Source organism: Leuresthes tenuis, unplaced genomic scaffold, assembly GCF_036924035.1.
Source record: "Leuresthes tenuis unplaced genomic scaffold, fLeuTen1.0.hap1 SCAF_19, whole genome shotgun sequence".
Lineage (NCBI taxonomy): Eukaryota > Metazoa > Chordata > Actinopteri > Atheriniformes > Atherinopsidae > Leuresthes > Leuresthes tenuis.
The window spans coordinates 33,069,857-33,088,261 of NW_027325373.1; the positions used below are offsets into that span (position 1 = coordinate 33,069,857).

Below are 18,405 nucleotides of genomic sequence, written 5' to 3' on the forward strand. Positions count from 1 at the left end.
TTGGCCTAATTTAGATATTTTAAGAAAAATATCACTTAATATGACAAAATATCATTTTAATTTATGGAAATATGTAAGAAAGGACTCTTTCATTATTTATTTTGACCCAAACCTTCAACATGCAGTTTTTTTCCAAAGGAATTCTGTCAGATCACCACTGGGAGGCAGTAAAGCTGTAAACTGAGCTTCGTCAGCCGTAGAAGAAGAAACAGCTCAATCTCTTATCTATTACATGAAGTAGCTAAAATGCAGTGAGGTACCTTATATTGGCATAAAAAGATAATATTTGTGTATATAGGCGTTGAAGACAACTATCATTACGAACATGTGCAAGTGAACTGAAAGGAAATTCTCCGACTTTAGTATTTTTTGACGCAAGTTAAACGGCTCTTTATTCATCCAGCTAGCTTCGTGTAGCTAGTTTTAGCTGGCGCAGCTGTCTGCGGTTTGTTTTGTTTTTTCAAAAAGTGGCACGTTCTCCTTAACACATGAGTGTGTCGCTGGTCGTCATCCGTCTGGAAATAGCCGACCAGTCTCCTTCACCACAAGGTTTCCAGTACTCCGCAGGTGAGTAGTTATGTTCTCAAAAGCTTATCTTTAAAATTTGTCTGGTAGCTAACAGCTAACCAGCAGGAACAGTGATGACATATTTGTCTCCTGGTAGGCCCGTTTATTGTTTCACAAACTGACATTTTTTAAATTCAGAAATGTTGAGTGAACAATAATGCATGTTTTCCTAGTGTTTAAACTGTCTAATTGAAATCCTGTGGTTGAGATGGTTGATTATAGCTCTCTGAAACTGATCTGCAGTTGAAGGCATGTCAGAGGAGGAGCTGCAGGAGAAAGCTTTGGGTTCAGCCAAACACACTCTGAGTGGAAAAACCGACCTGGAGAGAGCTGCTGTCCTGCACCAGCATATTGGCAGCAGAGCCATGGGGGACATGGTTATAGAGACCTTTGAACCCAGTCCAGGTAAAGCCTTATTTGTTGTCCCCTGGAGTTGAAAACCTGATCATGATACAACCCCCGGTAATTATTACGTTCTCTATTTTCAGATTAAGCAAAGGAAAGATTTCTGTAATCATGAACCTTCCAAAAACACTAGTTACTATCTCACATGAGGTTCTTTCTGATACAGCAGTTACGGATCATGATGTTTAGCAATGAATTGAAGAATTTTTATGTCATGTATTTTTTTTTTTTTTTTTTTTTTTAACCAGATAAAAAAAGCTGAATGAGCATCCTCCAAATGTGGTGATGCCATCATGTTTGCCAGGGTTGTATGTTTTGTTTAGATCAAGCCACACTTTGTCATCCTCTGGAGTTAAGTTGTCATGTCCTCAGAGCCGCTGCCACTCTGAACATTTTCACGATAACATGTGAGCGTCTCTTGTTGCTCCCAATATGTCCTGATGAAGGAGGAGGAGACGAGCAGCTTCAGGATGCTCAGACAGACCCAGACAGTCAGGAGGGAACAGGAGCTTCACAGGACAACAGCACTGCGACAGGAACTGCTCCAGACTCCCCCTCCAAACAGCTCCCAGATCAGATTTCCTTCTTCAGCGGTAACCCCTCAGTGGAGATCGTACATGGGATCATGCATCTTTACAAGACCAAGTGAGTCACACTTGTTGGAGATGTGATGAGCCTTTTGTAAGTGTTACTTGGTACAAGCTAATCAAAATAAGTTTTATTGAGCTCTATGGTGTGTCGTCCACCTCAAACTGTCAGTGTTCCTGTGCTGCTGGACTCCACAGTGTGAATATTACTGTATAAGAGAGAGAAAATGTTATGGTGTGAGTCTGAGAAATGAATGTGGCACATCTGTGATTGATTCTGTTCCAAAAAGCTGTGGAGAGTTTTGCTTATTGTTTTTCCTGACCTTGGGGTTATTAAACAAAAGGGTAGATTCAACGTCAGGATGAGCATGACATTTTTTGTTACAAAAACTGTAACAAAAGAAAACAGAAATCAAATACAGGGACCTACATAAACGGGAGAAAAGTATTTCAAAACAAATAGAACAAGCGACTCAACAAGTTCTCCACAACAAGCAGCCTCAGCTTATTATTGGCCACTCACTTGCCCTTCAGTGGTGCGGATGTGCTCGCACATCCTCTGCTTTAAAATGTAAAAAAGAAGGAGAGCTCATCTCACTTTTCATTTCGGATCCCAACGGCTCGTAACAGAACAGCGGGTCTGCATCACTTTCGGGAGTCTCATTCTGCCACAGAAAACTTTTAATCACTCAGATGTAATTAGATGTGTCAAATTAAGCGGCTCCAGCTGTTATTTCAGTGCATTCAGGGAAATATCGGAGTCAGCTCTGTGTTTATAGATGTCTGTTTTCTCTGATTTAAGCAAAATGACGTCTTTGACTGAAGATGTGAGGCGCAGCGCGATGGTGTGCATCCTGACGGTCCCAGCGACCATGACCAGCCATGACCTCATGAAGCTCCTGGCGCCATTTAATGAGGTCATGGAGCATATGAAGATCATACGGGACTCCACGCCTAACCAGTACATGGTTCTGATTAAATTCTGTTCCCAGGTAATTTATCTACATTGTTATTTGTTTTTCCCTCTACAAAAAATACTTAAAGGTTATTCGGTTGTTTTTATACAACACATCATGGAGGAAAGACAGTTGTCAATTTGGTGTTCGTTTAGCCACATTTTAGTTTTTATAGTACATGGATCACATTTTTAAGTGTTTTTCTTATGCTTCTGTCCCCTAAATGACCTGGGTGATAATACTACAGTACATAGTTTGTCCATAGATATGTTTTCTCTCTCGAAAGGGGAAATGTAAGTGCTTTTCCACTAAATAACTGATTCTAACATATATCGGGGAAGCTTAAGTTGGTCATCATCATCGTAAGTGTTTACTTTGAAGCCAACTGAATTGCTTTTCTTGGTTTTTGAAGACATTTGACCTCTCTTTCAAAAGTTCAGCGTGTCAGAAACTTAAGTGGAAAACACTTTAACTCTCAATGACCCGAACCTGTTCTCAGCCACGGCTGATTACAAGCTCATGAATGGTGCTGTGTAAAACTGTTCCTGGCCATTTTCAGTCCAAAACGCACTCCTCATCTGAGTTTGGGTCTGACGGGGCGCTTACAACTCAAGGGCTGAACATAGATCTCCTTTTGCTCTTCATTGGTGCCTCATTAATGTATCTGTACATGTTATTGTGTTTACTGCCACTTAGAGGCAGTCTGACTTGTGTCTTTTCCAAAAGATTGTTCCTCATATTTACTCAAAGTGGATCTACATTTGCTTGGTGATGGAGTGGATTTAAGTCGTCACCTGTGTGTCTTTGCTGTTTATGGTTTTTGATGATGATTCCAGAAGAATTTCAACCAATCAGCATTTGATTAAAGTGTAGTTTTAACTTTTTGAAGGATGACACGTCTGCCTGTGTTCCACCATGTTCTCTCCTGACCTGCTTTGTTTCAGAAGGCCACAGCAGAGGTCCAGATCAGATGTTCGTCCACACCCTGTTTAGAGGGTTTATTTCTGGCTTGTTCTTACATTTCGTTTGGGAAAACAGAGTATTTCTAAAATATGTTAGCATGTGTCTGGATGGGATTTTGGCAAAAACTCATGCAATTTGTGTTGTAAGCTGGTAGAAGGTTACATTTACAAGCCACTTGAATTCACCCTGTGAATTATTAAAAAGATTTCACATGCATTGTTCCAAAAATGAAATATTTTCCTGCAGCTGTTGGTGGAATCTTCGCAGCTTGTTAAGTCGACCGTGGTTCGACAGAATGAGATGGGAACAGTTTGATTTAACTGTTCACTGCTTTTCTTTTTAGGCGGATGCAGACAGTTTTTACACGGCCTGTAACGGACGCCAGTTCAACTCCATCGAGGAAGCAGTGTGCCAACTGGTTTATGTTGAGCGAGCAGAAGTTATAAGATCTGAGGAGGTAAATATACCCGTTCTTTGGTTTCCAGCCTGCAGGAACACTTTCTTTTGACATAACTCCCATGATCTCCCCCAGAATCACTGCTGAACGTGTTGTTAAACACCTAAAAATATGTGTTTGCATTATAATTGAAACTTAAATGTCTGTGGTCTCCATTGTTGCTTGTTGATTTTCAACCTTTTATTTTGGCTTTATTTCAGAGTAAATTAAATTTATTTGTAGTTTTGGTTTTTATAATCAGCTCCAGTGAGAACAAATACTGAAATGAGTGAAAGCAGTTGGACAGAATTAGTTTTGGATTGAAAACGTACAACCTTTGACCCTAAATCGTGCACAGTTTCCTGTCTTTGTCTTTAGTTTCCTCCCATTTGACTGTTTCCTCTCCTTCCTCCCCTTCCATGTCCCCTTTTCAGGGAGCCAGTCTGCCGGTGATGGAGCTGACGGAGCTGCCAAAGTGCACTGTGTGCCTGGAGAGGATGGATGAGTCTGTTAACGGCATCCTCACCACTCTGTGCAACCACAGCTTTCACAGTCAGTGTCTTCAGCGGTGGGAAGATGCCTCGTGAGTTGTACACACACACCCTGTGTCTTCTGTGTTCACTCGTGGGCTTTTAAAGCATTTATTACTCATCGGTAGCATGATTTTTGACACGTTTAACCGTCTTTCGCTCTGTCAGTCGTTGAGCATCACATGGTGCCACCTGTTTTTAAGTCTTCTGGATATTTCTCCAGCTTCATGTCACATGCTGGTTGTTTTTGTTCTTTCCGTGCATTCTTCTGTGTCACAAAGGCCCACTGCTCACCTTTCTGACCTCAGTTGAATATGTTCTGTGTTTTTAGGTGTCCGGTGTGTAGATACTGTCAGACACCAGAGCCAGTGGAAGAGAACAAGTGCTTTGAGTGCGGCGTGCAGGAGGTAAATAACAACGCCCTCATTGGCACATCTTAACTCTTCTTTGTTGCCATTAATTGAAGCTTTTTTTTTTTAACTTGTCATTTGCTGTAGAATCTGTGGATTTGTTTGATCTGCGGGCACATCGGTTGTGGTCGCTACGTCAGCCGGCATGCTTATAAGCACTTTGAGGAAACGCAGCATACTTACGCCATGCAGCTCACGAATCACAGAGTCTGGGATTACGCTGGAGGTAAAACACTTGGGCGAGCGGTGTGTGTTTAGGTGACGAGCAAGAACGCACAGTTGAGTTAGTCTTGAGCCAACTCTCATTTCTTCATTGAGAAATTGAGAAATAGGGGTATAGAGCGATTTATTAAAACATGGTCAAACATAAATGTAAATACAGTATATGAGGCAGAAAGAGAATTTCTAATGAGCTTTAAAGTGAATCTGAGCTCCTTTATTCTCCAACACAGCCTGAACCCTCTGAGACAAGCTTTCTGTCATTTCTTTAAGTAGTCTTCAGGAATAGTTCTCCAGGCTTCTTGAAGGACATCCCAAAGCTCTTCTTTGGATGTTGGCTGCCTTTTATTCTGTTCTGTCAGATGATCCCACACTGCTTCAATAATGTTGAGGTCCGGGCTCTGGGGAGGATTCATCCCTCCATAAGACCTTTTGCCACTGATTTTCACCTCCTTAAGAATGGCTTCTTGACAGCCACCCTTCCATGGAGATCATTTCTGATGAGGCTTGGGCCAACAGTAGATGGATCAGCTGAAGGTCCAGATGCATCTCTCAGGTCCTGTGTCAGGTCTTTGCTGGATGTTTTCCTCTTTCTTAAGGACATCACTTTCAGATACTGTTCATCTGCTGTAGACAGTTTTTTAGGCCTGACACTTCTTCTTTTGTCCTCCACTTGTCCAGTTTCCTCAAATGTTTTCAGGACACACTGCACACCATGCTGAGATATGCCAAGTTTTCAGCTGTATTTCTGTCTGTCAAACTGTGTTATCTTTGGTGTTTTTCATCGATGCAACTAAAGAAATGGGAACAAAAAGTGGCTTAGAAAAAAGATACAAAGACTGGACTGATAATGAGTGAAAAAGCAGAAAGACCTTCTGAAAAGCCTGGAGAACTATTGCTCAAGACCAGTTTAAAAGATAACAGGAAAATCTGGCTGCTTGGAAGGAAACAGAAAGAAATAAGGACTGGAAGCTGCTTTAATTTATTTTTCTGAAGAAAGCCTTGTTTATTTCCCTGAGGCTGAAACAGCATTTTCATGTTGTCTTGACTTGTGCTGTTAAGCCTACTGTCAAAATTCCAACATTATCAGGTTATAAAGGCATAAATCTGTCTGTACATTTTTTTTCCAGCTGGAAGAAGCAAATCTTTGACCTCTTTATAGACCTCCAGCATGGTGAATGCAATGTCAGGAATCTTTTTGTAATCGCCACATCTGTCTCGTGTAACTCAGATAACTATGTGCATCGGCTCGTGGCCAGTAAGACAGACGGGAAGATGGTGCAGTTTGAATGTGAAGGAGACACCTGCCAAGCTGAGAAAATCGATGCACTTCAGCTAGAGGTAGGTGTTTTTTGTCTTGTTGCTTTCTTTCCAAAACATGAAAAGGTTTTAACGAACTCTTCCTGCCTGCAGTACTCGTACCTGCTGACGAGTCAGCTGGAGTCTCAGAGGATTTACTGGGAGAATAAGATTGTTCACCTGGAGAAGGAGACTGCTGAGGAGGTACTGATGAGCAAACACGACGCTAGCTTTGTGTTCGCTGGCTGATTTCCAGCTCATTTCTGCTTTGTTGTCTTTACGTGCATCTTTCAGATCAACAACATGAAGGCTAAATTTAAGGAAACGCTGGAGCGCTGTGATAACCTGGAGCAGCGCTTCGGAGACATAACCAAAGACAAGCAGAACATGGAGAAAAAGTAGGTTTTGCTTCACATTGTGGGCTTTTTTTTTTTTTTCTGTGAAATATAAACTAGAGTTAAAGGCTAAATAGCTAATTCTGCCAATATAGTCACAAAGAGGAATGCAGTGATTAGTGGGGGCAGACACTCAAACAACAAGCAACTCAGCGGTTTCCCAGAGTGCCCAAGAATTTTATCCAGGAAATGTAAAGAATTAGGGGAGATTTCTCTGAAAATGCTTGGATATTCAAACTCATAACAACTACTGAACATTTAGCTTTTAGTTAACAAGCTAGCTGTAATAGGCAGGTTCCTTTTCATGCCCCAAGCGATCCAACGTTTTCAGGAGATTTTGTGTGGTGAATCACCTCTGAGGCGCATGTTAGTTCACACCATTAACCGCACAAATTTGCAAGCTGCGTCAAATCAAAATCTCTTTGGGGGTTAACTCGCAGCCGGGCTGTATTTGGACTATATTATTTAAGTGCCTTGAGATGACATTTGAAATTGAATGTTCAGGTGCACTCAGCTGAACGGTCGAGTGGTGAAACTGAGCCAGGAGCTGAAGGAGGAGCAGGAGATGAACCGCTGTCTGCGAGCCAATCAGGCGCAGCTGCAGGCGCAGCTGGCAGAGGAGGAACGCAAGGCCAAGGAGACCGGTTAGTCATGCCTCAACCTACCATATAAACTAAACTCTTTGAATTGTTTTGAAAGTCGACATTGGGTCATAGTTGTGAAACCCATCGACATCACTCAGTGAGCTGGATAAAGGGCTTAAAAACGGAAGTCATTTCATAAAGAAAGAAGTTCAAAGGACGTTGCAGAACAAGTGAAATAACTCTGAATCAGAACAAAAAAAGAGTCTGTATTTATGATACTGTGTCAGTCATTGATTTAATGCTCCCTGCTCATTGTTGATGCTTCAGTGCTGGTGATACAGAGTCTGAATGATGAAGCAGTGATGCTAAAGAATGGAGCTTCCACTCTCAAACCGCACGGTTACAGCTCGACGTGTCATTGGACTGCTCGTCTTTGTCATAGCATCAAGCAGCTACTCATTTACAAGTTGATCTTTGTGTGACACACCGCTCCTGAAACAAACTTACCGTATTTTCCGGAGTAGGAGTCGCATATTTTGGAAACTTATTTCACAAAATCCAAGACCAATCCTGACACTCCGGTGTCCGTGCTCTGATAGAGAGGCGGTTGCGTTGCATGAAGCGGTAACACCAAGAAGGCCCGTCTGCAAAGTTATTTATATTCATCTCCTTGGCAAGTAGCAGCAGAGGTGTAACTGCACCGTTGGCGAGCCTCTCCCGGCAGGACGTGGTTCAAGCACCCACCTGTAGACTCCTCCCTCCAGCTCTGGCCAGCTCACTTTCAGCCCCCGGTTAGCTTTCTTTGTTTTCTTCATTGCAGTCAGATCAACCTCTGCTTTTCACCTCACAAGTTTCTCACTCACTCCAAACGTTCTTTCTTCTGCTGGATTACTGTTTTCAGCGGCATCTTTTACTACCTGCAGTTTGTAATCTGCAGAATAGGAATTTTTTTTTGTTTGTGTTCTCAGTTGTCTTTAAGTTAAAAGTTAAGCAGCATATAGTTGTCACAAACCCAGAGCGTCCTCTCGCGACTGTCGATAGCAATGTTCACTCCTTGGTTCATGTCAGTCAATATGAATTAACATTTAAAAACATGTTGAATTATATATATTTTGATTTATAAGTCGCAGGACCAACCAAACTCTAAAAAGTGTGACTTATAGTTTGTACATTCGGTAGTTCGACTGAAGAATCCAGGGAAACAGGACAAAACTAAAGAAGAGCAGTGGAGCAGGAAAGTGCAGATTGACCGGCTGTCAGATGCTCACAATATGGAAATGTGCAAGTAATTTGATCCTGAAGCTATAGAGGTTGTTGTTACCATTTACTGCAGTCTGGGACTACTTCCTCTTTTCAGTGAAACATGCAAATCATAAACAAACAGACGGAGCTGAGCCTGCAGGTGGGCAAAGAAAAACACAAAAAGAAAGTTCCTTCACCTTTTAAAGTCATTATAAGGTTAGCAGGAGATGTCTGAACAGTCTGTAATGGTGTTGTTCCACACAGGTGGACCTTCATCACTACTTTGCCTGGAGGCAACAGACATTTCAGGTTAGAGGTTTGAAAGGAAACTTCAGGTCTACACTGTAGACAAGCCTGTATTTATCCTTCTGCCTCTCTCTTTGAGGGTGAGGACTGTTCAAACAAAAGTTCACGTCAACTCTGACATGAACACTTTGCGCCTTCTCACTTATTTTAATGAGAGAGATTCACGATTGTGAGAAAAGTTCAGTTTGTCCTCAAATCTGCTTATTCGCAGTTTTACTGCTAGCATTTGTTTAGCATCCATGAATACGTGCTTGTGTTCTATCTAGGATGTTATAAATACACGGGCATTTTTCTGACTCTCTTGGTTTGGTGACTCAGGCTAAATCAACGCTGTGTGAGTAAACTTTTGATGTCTCTTTTTCTGGGCTCTGTAAAGATAATGTTGACAAAGGTCATTCTTTAGATGTCAGCTGAGCAACCTTTCACACAGCTCAGAAATCTCCTGTTCTCATCTTTAAATACTTAACTGCTCGGTCACGTGTTTCCTGATGTTATACCTGTGAGTTTGTCTTTGCTGAGGTTCACTTGTCCTTCTTTATTCCGGGCCAGACCTGCTGCAGCCTCACTTACGGTTCAAAGCTAAATGCTAATGCTGACACGGTTATTATGTTGGTGCTGCAGTGACACCTGAGGATAGAACTCACCTTCAATACATACGTTTAAACTCTCTTTTTAGAGAGCTTAAAGCTAAAAAAAAAAAAAAAAACATAAAGGCATTCATGCTGCATCCAAATGCACAACACCACTCTGGAGCTGCTGTTTTATAGCATCATCATCTTTGACACACTTTTGGCGTGTTTTCCATCGTATTTAACATGTTAGCATGAAAACATGGATAACATCAGATTTAAATGATGGGGCTGCATGAATCATGACAGGATTCATGGACATTTTCATTTGAATCTGAAAGACATTTCACTCTGACCTAAAAAGAGATGATCTTTGTTGTGGAGTTTTGAGTAAAAGTTGAGGAAGAAAAGAATTCCTTGTCCAGGTATCGATTGAACAACAAAACTAATCTAATTTTTATTAAAAGTTACTTATTTAGGAGTTCTATTCTGTTAAAAATGTTCCCTTTTTGTTTTAAGTGATTGAAACCCAACTCTGCAGCTTAGTTCTGCAGTATAGGAGAAGCCTCTGCTTGTTTCAAAGCTTTTCTTGGCTTTATGCCAACAGAAGATGTTGCCAGCTCCTCCAGCCAGTCTTGACCTCAACTGTTATCTCCTGCCTGACTCAGTGCTGCACGTCACACTGAGAACGCCCCAACACAGAAGCTGTGTTTGATGTAAACACATAAAATGTTCTGGCTTGGATGGCGAATACTTATGAAACAAAGCTGACGATATGAACCTTGGAATTCATGATGGAAGCAAACTGCTGTAAACATTGTTTCCATCTGCCAGCTGTAGCAAACTGCCACCCCCCCCCCCCCCCCCCCCCCCCCCCGGCTTGTTACTCCCACTTTAAATCTGACTGCTGTTCATCAGCCCCTTCATGTTTAACATGTATCAAACATCAACAGCACTTCCCTTTGTTCTGTAAAGACATTTGTTGGTGTGAACCGGCTTATACAAATGGAGAGAGTTTGGGCAGGATCTATTTTTGTATTGCAGAACATTTCAGTGTTTGCTGCTTGTTTCCTCATTTCGAGCGTGGCTGCTTATCACAGGAACCCCAAGATAAATATCTGTTTTTGTGTAACTCACAGCAAACATGTTCATACAGTAACCTAAGTGCAGATGTGCGCTGGGAAAAGATGATGCTGATTAAGACGGTTCACACTTTACGCTCGGGGTTATTAACATTTGCACACAGAGACGATCAGGGGTTGCTAGAAAGATCTTAAGCTGTAGTTTAACCAGCAAAAAACAGCAAGTTACTAACTTTAACCACCAACTATGATGCTGTGAAGACGGGATAGAAATTGGTGGCACACATGCTCAATGTGCTCACAAGGAATAATATTAGGACAATTACACAAATATAATTACTTACCAAGAAGCCACCCATCGTGCACAGTACCAGCTTGTAGTCTGTTCCCAATGATGCTGTTACTCAGAATGTATGAATCGCACGTTGAACCAGGCCACCTCACTGCAATGTTGGTTAATTGCATTTGCACATCACATAGGATCTGTACAGTGATCAAATGAAAATGTTTCCTGTTGACATATACTAATTCATCATGTGATGGCACTTTTATAGCAATGCGTGCAGTCGATGGCTCCGATTACATTAGGAAAACCGGCTCCAGCTTCAAATTGCGATTTGATGTTGGCACGTTCAACTGCATTGTGGGAATTTGATATACCTGCTAAGATGCGGATAATCACGTCCCACTCGGCTGGCATGTCTCGGCTCAGGGTCGACTGGCACAGTCCCAATCGCTTGGCCAGCTCCCTCTGGAATGCCCCAGTTGCTTGGAACCCGAGTGTGGTCATCACCTGTGGCCCAAGCAGCGCATGGCTCCTCGCTGTTACGCTGGCCGCAGCTCTACACACAGTTCCAGGAGGATTGCTCTCAAAACGACTGATGAACCAGTTGTGCCAGCAAATCCTCTCTGTGTCTGAACATACGTTCTCTCAAATTGCACCATTTGCAAAGTCTTTCTGTACCGCTTGTTCTTAATGGTATGCATTAATATAACTGCAGACATGTGGGTGTGTTAATTGTTCATTAGTGTTAATGTGTCTCAAATGTGCACATCACTCATTCTGAGGACAAATTGTGTTCACATTTCTTTATTAAAACTGTTTCCCAACATCCCCTCTACGTGTTGCAGCTGTGGAAAAGTATGTACGCCAGCCCTGAAGTTGGTGTGAGGCACCGCACATTTCCACGGTCATTTCGCTCTTGATACGTCTGATCGTTGACGTGAAAAAGTGCGTACGCCACTTTTTTGTGCGTACATGAGGCCCCTGGGCTTTTTACATGTATATGTAAGGAACTAAAAGACTATTTCTGTTTGTGCCGTAGAACTGATCTCATGATCACAGCCATTTCTCAGTGTTACTCTTTGAGCCGGTGTCACCACCACAGCCTGCTCTCTGTGGCGTTTCTTAGCAGATAATTGAAGCTGGCACAAACAGCAGAGTTTGAATCAATTACTCCTGCTGTAAAGCGTAAAGTTAAAATGCTTGAAAAATCAAAAATCCTCAGCGCTACAAACCGCAGCCCAAACAAAACTCAAAACTACTTCCTCCCTACCTGAACTGATTATTGGAGGTAAAATATCTCCTTCAGAACTCCAGTTATATGTCAAGAGCGTTTTTTCAAGCTGAGAAACGAACTGTTGGCGTTTTATATGGATGTGGATTTTGTCGACTTGTGTGACCAGCAGAAAACGTGCCTTCTTCCATATGTAACAGACATCTTTGGAAAACTAAATGAACTTAACACAAGCATGCAGGGGAAAAACAAAAATATTGTGCAGATGAGTGATCGTATTGATGGATTCAGGCGGAAACTCGCATACTGGAGAGAAAGCCTTTCAAAGGCAAACTTCACTCCTTTCCCCCAATTGAGTCAGTTTTTAAAAGACAACAGCATCGATAAGTGCTCCACAAAGGAGATATGCGGCCACCTGAGACACCTAGAAGAGCACTGATAGTTTAAACTGATAGTTTCTTATGTCAAATGTAGCAGCTACAGAAATGGATATTTCCTCCTTAAGATGGTGTAGACCTAAGACACGGCATGATCTGGGACTCCGTTACTGCTGCTGGGTGTTAAAATAAGTGCTTATAAACTTAAAAATGTTTTTTAATCGCCTTCCCTGGAGCCTCGGGAGGCAGAACGTCCTCCTTAGGTGACGAGAAGTCTCCTAATTACATCAAAATAGTAAAAACAAGCAGAATATTCCCATGAGGAGAAAAAAATAACATGTTCAGCTCGGTTTCAATTCACAACAAAAGTCATACCAAAGCACAAAGTTCAATACAAGTCAAATAATTAAGCTAATTATTGTCCTTTTCAGTATGATTCATTATGATTTTATTGATATTATGAGTTCATCAACAAGTCATCTATCCATGAAACCCAAAGGATCACAGAGACTCATGACTCACTTAACTTTAAACTGTTTTTCTCTTGATTGTCACTTTCCTCCCAGTGGAAACTTATTTTAAGGTGAAAAGACAGGGCAGCCACCTGAGGTCCAACACATGTGGAGTCATGTAAAATGATCTTTCAATCATTTTATGATCGTAAACTAGAAGTGTGTGGTGTTTTATGTCCCTGCTGAAGGCCTTCGGGTAGAGTAACAGCACCTCTGTGACAGCTGTTAAAACAGACCAGTATGAATCCCTTTCTCTGCTCTGATATGAACACACTACACATATTCAGGATTGTTGTGCAGAGTGGCAGCTGTTGCATAAAACCCAGTGATGTAACAATGTGATGACAAGCCAGCTTTCAGCAGGGTTGCGTTAAGGTGGTGACATATTTGTGGTTTAAAATGCAACTGCCGTGACACAGTTGTTACACTTCCTTTGATCTTTTATGCTCCCTCTTTCAGCTGTCAGGTTTTAAGAAGGGTCGGGCGATGAGAGGAGTTAACGGGAAAAGGTTCACACTTATAACTAAGATCAACGTATATTTAATTGAAATCTAATGTTGAGATTATTTTATGTATCAGGAAAAATAAAAAATCATCCAAGTCAGACCAGGACTTAAAATTAGGAAACAACACATATTACACTGTGAACAGACTAAACATAGGAGCAGTGTGTGAAAAACTAAGTGAACCATTACTGCTTCCACAGGAGTTAAGAGGGTAAGTAGCAGCCAGCTGCCGCTGATCAATGCACCAATTAATTGATCATCAGTAAGTGTGAGCACCTCTATAGAAGCAGAAGTTCAGTCAGTTTGCTGGTCTGGAGCATTCAGGTGTGTGTTAACACGATGCCAAGGAGGAAAGACATCAGCAATGATCTTAGAGAAGCAGCTGTTGCTGCCCATCAATCTGAGAAGGGTTATAAGGCCATTTCCAAACTATCTGGAGTCCATCATTCTACAGAGAGAAAGATTATTCACAAGTGGAAACATTCAAGACAGCTGTCAGTCCTCCCAGGAGTGGACGTCCCAGCAAGGTGAAAAAGCCAAGAGCTACATCTCAGACTCTACAGGCCTCAGTTAGCATGTTAAAGGTTAAAGTTCATGACAGCACAATTAGAAAAAGACTGAACAAGTATGTCTTCTTTGGAAGTTTTGCAGCAGAAAGCCTCTTCTCTCTAAAAAGAACATGGCAGCACAGCTTAGGTTTGCAAAGCTGCATCTGAACAAACCACAAGGCTTCTGGAACAATGTCCTTTGGACAGACCAAAGTGGAGATGTTTGCTCATAATGCACAGCAGCACGTTTGGAGGAAACCGAACACAGCAAACACCTCATCTCAACTGTCAAGCACAGTGGTGGAGGGCTGATGATTTGGACTTGTTCTGCAGCCACAGGACCTGGACACCTTGCAGTCATTGAGTCCACCATGAACTCCTCTGGATACCAAAGTATTCTAGAGTCAAATGTGAGGCCATCTGTCCCCCACCTAAAGCTGGGCTGAAACTGGCTCATCAACAGGACAATGATCCCAAACACAGCCGCAAATTTACAACAGAATGTCTGAAAAAGAAAAGAATCAAGGTGTTGCAATGGTCCAGTCAAAGTCCAGACCTCAACCTGACTGAAATGCTGTGGTGGGACCTTAAGAGAGCTGTGCAAAAACCAATGCTGCAAACCTCAAAGAGCTGAAGCAACGCTGGAAAGAAGAGTGGGCCAGAATCCCTCCACAGTCATGTGAGAGACTGATAGCTTCACACAGAAAACCATTACTTCAACTTACTGCTGCTAAAGGTGTGGGATCATGGGGTTCACTTAGTTTTTCACACACTGCTTCTGTGTTTTGGCTGAATTTAAGTTCAGTAAATAATGACACTGTGTAATATGTCCTGTGTTGTCCTGAGAGAAGCTTTTAAGTCTCATGAGCCTTTTTTTTTTTTTGCTGTTTTGCGTTTTTCTCTGTAGGCGAGCGTAAAGATGTGATTATAACGGAGCTGCAGGAGCAGCTGAGAGACGTGATGTTTTATCTTGAGACGCAGCAGAAGATCGAACAGCTGTCCTCCGAGGCTCGCAGTGAAATCCAGGATGGGCACATCAACATCCCAGCCAGCCCGTCCGACGACGCTCTGGGCTCAGCAGGAGCGGCTCCCTCCGCCGGCCGGGGCCGGAGAGGTCGGGGCAGGAAGAGGAAGTAGGAGGAGCTCAGCTTGAAGCGATCGCTGCCTGTCAGCTTGGACACAAGCAGGAAAAAAAAAAAACAGACTTTGCGTACCTTAAAATGTGGAGCGTCTGGCAGGAATATTCAGTTATCAAAGAAATCAGTTCAATGTAAATATATTCAGCTTTTTCTGTATATGAAGAGTGTCTATTTTGGCCATTAATTGTATTTATTTGATCAAACATATGCTCACATGTGCCCAGTGTAATACCATGTAATAGAAGTTATTATCAAAGCCTGTTTTATATCTTTATTTCTTTAAAATGTCAGTTTTTCTTTTACCGGCGAGAGCTGCAAAGCTGGTAGATGAGTGAAGGAAAGTCGTGTTTTCTGTTATCATTTTGAGGCTCAGACTTTTTGTTTTGTCCATGAAATAAAACGCTGCCAGTTTTCAGTGAATCAACACTCCTCAGGCTGGCGCAGACGATGGAGGACAAACACTCATCTGGGGTTAAATGTTTCGTCTTCTCTCTGCAGTCCAGAGTTAGGGGTGAGAGCAGGAGACGTATTTTCCATGTTTTCCACCAACTAGGATAGTGGTTTCCAACCACCTCAGAGGGATGATGTGAGGATGATGGAGCTGCTCGTTGAACTTGAAGAGATGAAACTATGATTTGATTTACAGAAGGTGTTTATCTACTCGTTTTTCTTGAGTAAGAGATTTAAGTTAAAAAATAAAAAAAAAAAGACAGACCTGTGAGTCTCGTGCCACAGACACTTATTTTCACTTCATTATTGTACATTTTACAGCACAGTGTTTCTTTAGTTTTCATTTACACACAAATTATGATTAAAACAACCATTTCCATTCATCTTTTTTTATTCAAAGCTTTCATATAAGTTGTTACTTTCCACCTCTAAGTTGCTCTGTTTCCCTGATGAGACCAAAGCGAAGACATCTACATCCAAAGATCAACCGAATGGGCTGCATGGACAAAGCAATGATGGATCTGCTCACCACAGAGCTCTGTTTTAAAGTCTGACACAGAGGCTGTTCCTGGAAACGACTCGAAAATCAAAATCAAACCTTTTCAGGAGCTCCATGAAGTGCAGATGCATCTGTTCTTCTTCCATGTCCCTGGTGATAAACACCAAAGCACATTGGCCTTCCTTGAGTAAATCCAAAGATTTTATTGTTAAATCTTCTTAGATGTGAACATGTGCTGCATAATTGGGGTAAATTAATCTATTCGTGACTTTAGATTTTATGACGTCCGGCTTTATGAAATCATGATGAGCTGATTTAATTTAATATTGGACCAATCTACAAAAGTTGTAGTTAAACAATTGTCTGTTTAATCAGTAAGTAACCTGTAAGTCGCTTTGGATAAAAGCGTCTGCCAAATGCATAAAAACAAAACAAAAACACTTGCAGCCTGTCACAAAGACGCATAATTTGTTCCCATTTCTTTAGTTGCATCTATGAAAAACACCAAAGATAACACAGTTTTACAGACAGAAAATAGGATTTTTGCAGCAACAAGGTGATTCCCAAAGAGCTATTAGCTGAAAACTTGGCATATCTCAGCATGGTGTGCAGTGTGTCCTTAAAACATTTGAGGAAACTGGACAAGTGGAGGACAAAAGAAGAAGTGTCAGGCCTAAAAAACTATCTACAGCAGATGAACAGTATCTGAAAGTGATGTCCTTAAGAAATAGGAAAAACTCCAGCAAAGACCTGACACAGGACCTGAGAGATGCATCTGGACCTTCAGCTGATCCATCTACTGTTGGCCCAAGCCTCATCAGAAATGGTCTCCATGGAAGGGTGGCTGTCAAGAAGCCATTCTTAAGGAAGGGAAACTGGGAGAAAAGGCTGAGCTATGCCAAATGATACAAGAAGTGGACTGAAAATCAGTGGCAACAGGTCTTATGGAGGGATGAATCCTCCCCAGAGCCCGGACCTCAACATTATTGAAGCAGTGTGGGATCATCTGACAGAACAGAACAAAAGGCAGCCAACATCCAAAGAAGAGCTTTGGGATGTCCTTCAAGAAGCCTGGAGAACAGCCTATTCCTGAAGACTACTTAAAGAAATGTCAGAAAGCTTGTCTCAGAGGGTTCAGGCTGTGTTGAAGAATAAAGGAGCTCAGACCGAGTATTCCCTTTAAAGCTCATTAGAAATGTACAAACTCTGTTTTTACCTCATATTCTGTATTTATATTTATATTTGACCATGTTTCTGTAAATCACTGCTCATATTTCATGTTTTCCTGGAAATATACAGCCATAAAGAAAAGGTGGATCAAGACTTTTGCACAGTACAGTAATTCTTGCAAGATTTTTTTTTTACAAAACAGCTCTAAGGCTGTGTGAGCGTGTCATGTATACAAAGCACTGACAGCAGAGCGAGTTTAACAGAACAACAAGTGTTGCTTGTTAGACACTTTTACTACGTTCAGTCTTGCAGAAAGTTCATTTCAAAGCTTTGGGTCGACCATAGAGGCCTTAGAGTAAAAACAAAAATGTAAAAGTTGCTGTTTTTCTCTTGATTTAAATTAATTTGCTCACACAATCATTTTACCAGTTGATCTAAAAAAATACTTTCCATGTAACATGTTTTTATTCTGCATGAGAGGTCTTAGAAGGAAATAAAAGATTTTAATGTGCCAAAGAACAACAGTTTCTTTAACCTTTTAAAGAGTTGGTTGCCTCCCCACCCCCACCCACCCCACCACCATCTCTGTGCTGCTAAACCCCGAACAACAGTTAAACAGGATGTTGTTCATGCAACTCACCCCAATAAACACTGAAAGTCTTTACAAGAAAACTCTGTACATTATGTATTCTTTATGCCATAAAAGTCACATTTTCATCGTTCGTTGGCACAAAAATGGTCCCAGCATTGAATGAAATGTTCCCTCGTCATCCTATGAGGTGTAAAAGTTCAAACGGATGAGTTCCGGATCTGCAGGAGAGACGCACATCAGTCGTCAAGCTCAAATTAAACTGCAGCATCGTTGCAGTTTTCATGCTTTAAATTCACGATTGTGACTTCTGCAACGAAAATAATTAATTCGCAGTCGTTTTCAGCCACAAACTCAAACTTTAAAACTTTAAAAGCCACACTTTTATAGTTTCCTTCTAAATTTGACAATGTCTGAATGGATAAATATCAGCGCTGTCATGCTTGTGCAGCACAGCATGTAATAAAATAGATCTTTATCTGCAGTTTATGGCAGATGAGCCACTATTCAAATATGTCACACCTCTTCTATTTATATCCTCATGGCCT

The 18,405-nt window shown here is 41.6% G+C and overlaps 1 protein-coding gene across 2 annotated transcripts; it reads left to right on the top strand.

Moving 5' to 3' along the window:
* Positions 1-193: 193 nt before the first annotated feature.
* Positions 194-15,405, top strand: brap (BRCA1 associated protein). 2 transcript variants are annotated; one of them, XM_072372011.1, is made up of 14 exons: positions 222-251; positions 469-567; positions 811-972; positions 1,419-1,617; positions 2,362-2,551; positions 3,822-3,935; positions 4,349-4,497; positions 4,776-4,851; positions 4,942-5,080; positions 6,305-6,414; positions 6,487-6,576; positions 6,667-6,770; positions 7,272-7,411; positions 14,918-15,405. In XM_072372011.1, exons 2-14 carry the CDS (start codon positions 489-491, stop codon positions 15,145-15,147), a joined length of 1,782 nt encoding a protein of 593 aa, XP_072228112.1. In that variant the 5' UTR covers positions 222-251; positions 469-488; the 3' UTR covers positions 15,148-15,405. The 2 variants fall into 2 exon arrangements, with proteins under 2 accessions (XP_072228111.1, XP_072228112.1); XM_072372010.1 differs by having other exon boundaries at positions 194-567.
* Positions 15,406-18,405: the final 3,000 nt, after the last annotated feature.

Coding starts and splice junctions, on each gene's coding strand:
- brap (XM_072372010.1), top strand. CDS start 489: ATGAGTGTGTCGCTGGTCGTCATCCGTCTGGAAATAGCCGACCAGTCT. Junction 568..810: donor AGGTTTCCAGTACTCCGCAG/GTGAGTAGTTAT, acceptor ACTGATCTGCAG/TTGAAGGCATGTCAGAGGAG. Junction 973..1,418: donor GACCTTTGAACCCAGTCCAG/GTAAAGCCTTAT, acceptor GTCCTGATGAAG/GAGGAGGAGACGAGCAGCTT.